Source organism: Phragmites australis, chromosome 1, assembly GCF_958298935.1.
Source record: "Phragmites australis chromosome 1, lpPhrAust1.1, whole genome shotgun sequence".
NCBI classification, from domain to species: Eukaryota; Viridiplantae; Streptophyta; class Magnoliopsida; order Poales; family Poaceae; genus Phragmites; species Phragmites australis.
This window is the reverse complement of record NC_084921.1, coordinates 33,801,264-33,807,557: the sequence shown is the minus strand read 5'-3', so window position 1 is coordinate 33,807,557 and position 6,294 is coordinate 33,801,264. Positions and strand designations below refer to the sequence as shown.

At 44.6% G+C, this 6,294-nt stretch overlaps 1 protein-coding gene across 1 annotated transcript; it reads right to left on the bottom strand.

Moving 5' to 3' along the window:
• Nucleotides 1–3,311: 3,311 nt before the first annotated feature.
• Nucleotides 3,312–5,978, bottom strand: LOC133916052 (uncharacterized). The gene is made up of 4 exons (XM_062359542.1): nt 5,671–5,978; nt 4,679–4,997; nt 3,904–3,962; nt 3,312–3,591 (listed from the first exon to the last, which is right to left on the bottom strand). Exons 1-4 carry the CDS (start codon nt 5,903–5,905, stop codon nt 3,551–3,553), a joined length of 654 nt encoding a protein of 217 aa, XP_062215526.1. The 5' UTR covers nt 5,906–5,978; the 3' UTR covers nt 3,312–3,550.
• Nucleotides 5,979–6,294: the final 316 nt, after the last annotated feature.

The window sequence follows — 6,294 nt, the reverse complement described above, 5'->3', positions numbered from 1 at the left end:
TTCGACATCCTTTTAATAAGACATCCTGAGATGTGAGATCTCACGTCAAACATTACTCAACCAATATTTTTTTCCTGGTACAGAGATTGTTGCCTGGGGGGTCAGGAGCAATGAAGTATTGCTTTTGTTCATGGGCTTGCATTTTCTTTTCCCTTTGACATTGCTGTCATGTTTGTTAGGTGGTGATGCCAGGAATCTTCCGCTCGTTGGAGAAGAAGAAGATGATTTATGATGGTTACTATATATCCGAAGAAACAGCATGCACACCGAACAGTCCAACGTTGTTGTTGTTTCTCACGCTCATTCTTGTTTTCCCCCCCTATCTTTTTCTGGGAACTTCAGGCCAACTTCTCAAAAGATGAGCAGATACAGGCCTAGATTGCATAGCGACGTGCTTATGAGTATATATAAATAAAAATACTCCGCTAATTTGCATTTGAGACGCGTGCCCATTGGCATTACTGAAAAGCACACTGCTGCTTTTTGTCTGCAGATCCAATCTCCAGGGAATATGCTCAGGGATATCTCCTGACTCCTGTCCTGGATAAGGGATGATAGGCCAAAGCCCAAAAGATGAATACAGAAGCCGTGTGGCCTCTGCATTTAGATGCCGAGTGATTATGCATGAGAGAGGGGAATAAAAACGAAATGGCAAAGCGAATAATCTAGTCTGTTGGATGAAAAGGGCATACACCTAATCTTGTCGTGTTCGGAAAGTTGGTTTAGGGTGGGAATAACAGGTGGTGTTTAGCCAGGGTCTTAGCTTTGTCAAAAAAGATTTTGGGGTGGCACAGAAAATTTTGCTGTTCTTTATAGATGGAAATGTGAAGGTTCCATGTCAGGGCCCCTGTCTGTTTTTGGTGGTGTGGCAGGCACAAGCCCCTATTTGCATCGAGCATCGCATACATCGCTCCCAGCATGGCTAGCATTGTAGTATCTTTAAATAATAGTACAACGCTCTTTTCATGGTACAAAACATTTGTATACGTCACTGCAATATGTCTATGTTCACAATTTTACATGCAGTGCAAGGATCTAATTTCCCACTGCAAGCCGGTCGGCTAGTTATCCCCAATGTATACATTATCGAACGTAAAGGTGGGGTAGGCAAATTTCCAAAGCAGAGATCACACGTTAGCATCAGATACGACATGTTGTGTTTGCCAGTGGCCATCCCTGTCAATGTGATCTTGAACGAGCACAGAATCTCTCTCTCTCACACACATGGCTCCCTGGGCAGTGTGGTTGGTAGGGCCTGTGCATGATGTGTTCCCCATATCCTCCACTCTTTCTCTCTGAGGATAGAAAGGTGATGGAGATAAAAGTGATGTTTTGAGCGATCATGTGGTCGTCGCCGCCTCCTAGACAAAGACCGTTTCAGTTTTTTTTTCCTTCGAAGATTTAAATATCTTGAACTCTATAAAGTATCTTCATCTTTGAATGTAAACACCAAGGTTTTAACTCCGCTTCAACAAGATGAAGCACACTGATTTGATTATAGGCAGGTAAGATTGCAAGGGGACTACTATACTTGTGACAGAGGTAGGGTGATTGATCTAGACCTAAAAATTAGGGTTATAGCACGGGCAAATTTTTATACATCTTTAATATAATAACAGAAGTAATGTTCTAAACGAACTTCTCCCCTGATCTTGTCAGGCAAGTATAATGACACAGGCATACAGCCATTGCTAAACGGACCTCTGGCTTTTGTACATATTTTTATTGAGGCGTGTCTGTGTCCAAATCAAAGGCAGTGCGCCAACTCCGCCTGTGAGATAGCTCAACAGCTCGCCATATTCCATTTTTAATGTGTATATAGATACTACTCTAAACTTATTCCATTCACTACTATAAAAAGCATGATCGGTGCCGGTTCTAAATCGATATTAGTGTCGGTTTTAGAACCGTCGTTGCATAAGCAGCAGTGATAGTCGAACACTATCACTACCGAGTTCACAACTGGCACTGAAGCCATTTCCAGTGAAAAAAAAAAATCGAGCTAGCCTCTGCTCTAACCCCATCGAGCCAGACCCGCTCGGGCCTCGGTGACTCATCCCTATGCGGCGATGGCGTACGACAGTCAAGTGGCACAACTGCTACTACGGAGAGAGAGGAGAGAGAGAGGGGGAGAGAGAGAGGACCTAGAGACAGGGGGTCAAACCCCCACACCGCCCTCCTCCGGCTGGCTACCCTCAGGGACCGCATGGCCGCTATTTGGCGCCGCCTCGCCACCTCCCTCTCGGGAGGGTACAAGCCCTTATCCTCATACGACATCCACTCCGTCTTCTCCAAGATCTACTCGTTGTCCTTAATGCTACCTTGCTCCTCGCTTCCTCCATCCCCTTCTCGGCCCCACCTCCTCCTGTCGCTACCCTAGCCCCTGTCCGAGAGCTCCCTGTCGCGGCCATCTCTGCCCAAGAGCATCCCCAAAAAGTCACCAAGGGCGACGACGACTATGAAGTAGTGGACCTCGATGCCGCCGAACTACTGTCGAGCACAAAATGTTGGCTTTGGGTCTGCCGTGCTCCTCTGGCTGCACCGCCGAGATCCAACCGTGGATCTCCGCCCCTAGCAAGATCCATGGTTGAATCCGTCGGATCCCTCCGTAGATCTCGCAAGGGGCGGAGTTGCTAGTGGGAGAGGCCAGTGAGGGGGGAGAGAGAGGGGCCGATGAGGGGCGAGAGAGAGAGAGAGAGAGAGAGAGAGAGAGAGAGAGAGAGAGAGAGAGAGAGAGAGAGGCCGATGATGGAGTGCGATCATGCGGCCAGCTTGAAGAGATAAGGGAGAGAGATTGAGCAAAACTTGAGGGCACTAGCCAAAATCCAAAGGATAGAATCTTGCAGTGGAATTATTAACCACCCCTTGAGCTATTAACCGCCTAAATCCAAGGGACAAAATCTTACAGTGGAATCATTAACCGCCAAAATCCAGAGGACAAAATCCGAAGGGCACGAGCCAAAATCCAGAGGGCATCAAAATTGTAGGTTTGCATTCAATATCAGTACTGGCTCAAATTATTAACCGGCACTGATACTATTAATATCGGCTCATAATTCGAGCAGACACTAATACTGAGTATCAATGTCGGTTCAACCCGGCTTAATTAATAATTGAGCGCGAGATGTTACAAACCGGTACTAATACTTTATCAGTGCCAGTTCTAATTTAACAGGTACTGATGACCCGGTACAGATGACTTGATTTATTGTAGTGATTCTCCGAAATGTGACATGAAACAAAACTTTCAATGGGCCGGCCCTTTTTAATGTGCCGCTTGACCCTGTTCTGAAAATGAGCTATCCCCAATAGCATAAAATGACATGATAATGAATCGTATAACAAACATCAAAACTCTACACACTGGATAGTAGTCACAATAACATGTCACTTCTTCCAGGTATGACAGCAAGAAAATAAAATACAAAGTACAACAAAAGAATTACGGGTACGTGTCCTTTGGGGTACATATTACACAGTGAAGATAATACCCCTTTGAAATCGAAAGAGATATACAGTTTACCGGGAACTACCATACATGAATTCTGAATCATGACTTCTCCTTGTTCGTAATCCTGGTTTTAATGCCTCCTGTATGGAAAATTAGCAAATATTAGCGCACATACACAGAAAAACGTTTCAAATCAAGTGCCAGTACGAACCAATGGCAAATACAAATGCACTGCATGTTTACATCCTTCTCGTAGTAGAAAAGGAACAGTTGGTCATTTGCAAATTAGGCTAATCGAACATGTAGAAATAGATCAACAGGAAAATGGACGGGATTGTCCGTTAGCTCACGAAAAGCAATATATTAGCTTGTTTCAAGTAACCAAGTAAATGGCTTAAGGATAGCTCATAGCATCTACATACTACATTGTGTAATATCGTTATTAAACGTACCATCAACTTCCTCAAATTCAACCTCCTTAATCACTTCAGCAGCTGCGTGATACTCAAACCTGCAGAATGTAGAGGCTGGTTATTGGACTAGCAAACATCGGCAATACAAAGCAGTAGATATTTTCAGGCATCAAAGGTGTTAAATCAGAGTGTTGAATCAAGTGCTAATACAGATCTTGATATACAAGTATACAACACAGTGGTGAGAAAGTTCAGAAGCTAATAAAATTCTGTATAAACAGTGAAGATCGATAAACCTAATTAAACTTGGCAGGGTATTGCATAGGTACTAACTGCTGTTCAAAACTTGAAATAGAAGAATCAGGACTGACTACAGTCTTTGCTCTAGGTCTGACTTTAAATGGTGGAGAATAATGTGGACTATCCAAATCATTAGAAGGTGGAAGAGGGTAAGAGTATAGTAGAACAATTCAGGATTGTCTTTGGAAAAATGCACTTGGATTATGGTGGTTCATGTGAATATATAGATGCAACCCCATGGATCAGGTTACAGTTCTCATTCTCCAACTTTAAGGCTAGTTCTCGTTTCACACATCTTAACTTAGATATTAGTTCTTTCTTACTGTGAGAATGCTGCCATGTTGATGGGAAAATGGATCACCTGTCAACGATACTTCTACAGTTTTTAAGGGTCTAAAATTCTTGCATTGCAGTTGCAACTCCCAAAAACTAGGCAAGTGTGAGAAACAATTGTTCAGAGTAGATTATATTGTTATTATAAGGGCATATCAAAGGTTCATCAGAAACAATATACCTGTTAGAGGAAGACACCTCAGGTTCATACTCGGATGTGCTCTTAATAGCCTTAACTATAACATCAACAATTTCCTTCTTTCTAGTGCTGGCCATTAAACAATCATACTCTGTTGGCACAATGATTCCGAAGAAGTTATCACTGAGGTTGCTAATGCATAGCTTATCAACGGCTGCAAGCGCTATCCTCCTCTTCAATATATCGGCATCGGGATCAACAAGGTATAGAGCAAAGTCTGTGATCACCAGGATGCGCCTTTTCATCTTTCCTGATTGAGTGAACTTCAATACCTTGTCTGCAAAAAGAACTTTGTTGTCCCCTGCAACATAATAAGAATCTACTTAGAGACTTCTAGAATGTAGTTTGAAAACCAAATGGACACAAGTTTGTAAACAATGACAGGGCATCTGGGAATGTCATCCAATTATAGCCACCCGACCACGGCACACAACATTTTATTGCGTTGGAGAAGTGTATTCATGCCACATTAGGGTCCATGGTCCCCTATACATATAGGATTATGCCCTGTCACATTCAGTATTGCCACTCTTCACATTCATGATTCATGCATGCATAATAAGGCATCGCTAGATAGCACCACGAGATCAGGCTGTCAATGCATATTTACCACTAGTACATATTGCAGAGAAACAAACGACGTCTTTACCACTAGTACATCAGACAAGGATGTGTCATTGCGGTATTTTTGTTGAACTGGTCAATGCTGCGTAGGGAACGTTCACGAGTAACACCAAAATCGCACGACCCAATCACCCCGCTTTGAGGTCTAAAATGGTGGAAACTTGGAGTTACTGCAATTCCAGACGCACTTCACCATCCAAACTGCCACAATTGCAGAGAAACAAAGGACATCTTTACCACTAGTAAACGCATCAGATCCATGTCCGAGAACTACCGAACCAATTTGCCTCTAATAAGATCACGTCCATTTTCCATCCAATAAGATAGAGACGCGGGTTCGCGAACGGCACCTTGCTTGGAGAGGATCTTGGTGAGGCAGGGGTCGTTGGGGACGCCGATGTAGTCGCCCTTGCAGTCGCGGTACACCGCGGCGCGCCGCCTCACCTTCGCCCCCATGAGCAGCCCCGCCGCGGGCGCCGGAGACTCGTCCCCCTCCGCATCCCCGCCGGCGCCAGCCGCCGGCGCCGGCGAGTCCGCTGGCTCGGGCTCCACCTGGATCCGCCTGAGCGGCCGGAACCGATCCATCCGCGTCGGCGAGCGAGTTGGAGAAATTTGATGGAGACGCGAAATGGCAAGACTCGACAGAGGAGGGCTGCGATTGGGCCTGTAGGCTTCGGGTTGATGAATTGTGTGGGCCTCAAATGCCTATTTTTTTTGGGTGGGGTGGGATGGTTGCAGTTGCATTGGCAGCTAAGTAAGAGCCCAATATAACTCTCTATAGTTAAATTGTAGGATTTTTTATTCTTAAAAACTCTTTCTACCAGATACTCTATAAGGATCCTAATATTCAGATGTTTCCAATATTCTCCTCTATTCTAGCTAAAAGTGAAGAACCAGCCAGACTCTCAATTTCACCTGGGCCCACCTAGTTGCTCCCACCGTGCCTCCTGCTTCTCTTTTGGCTGCTGCTCTGT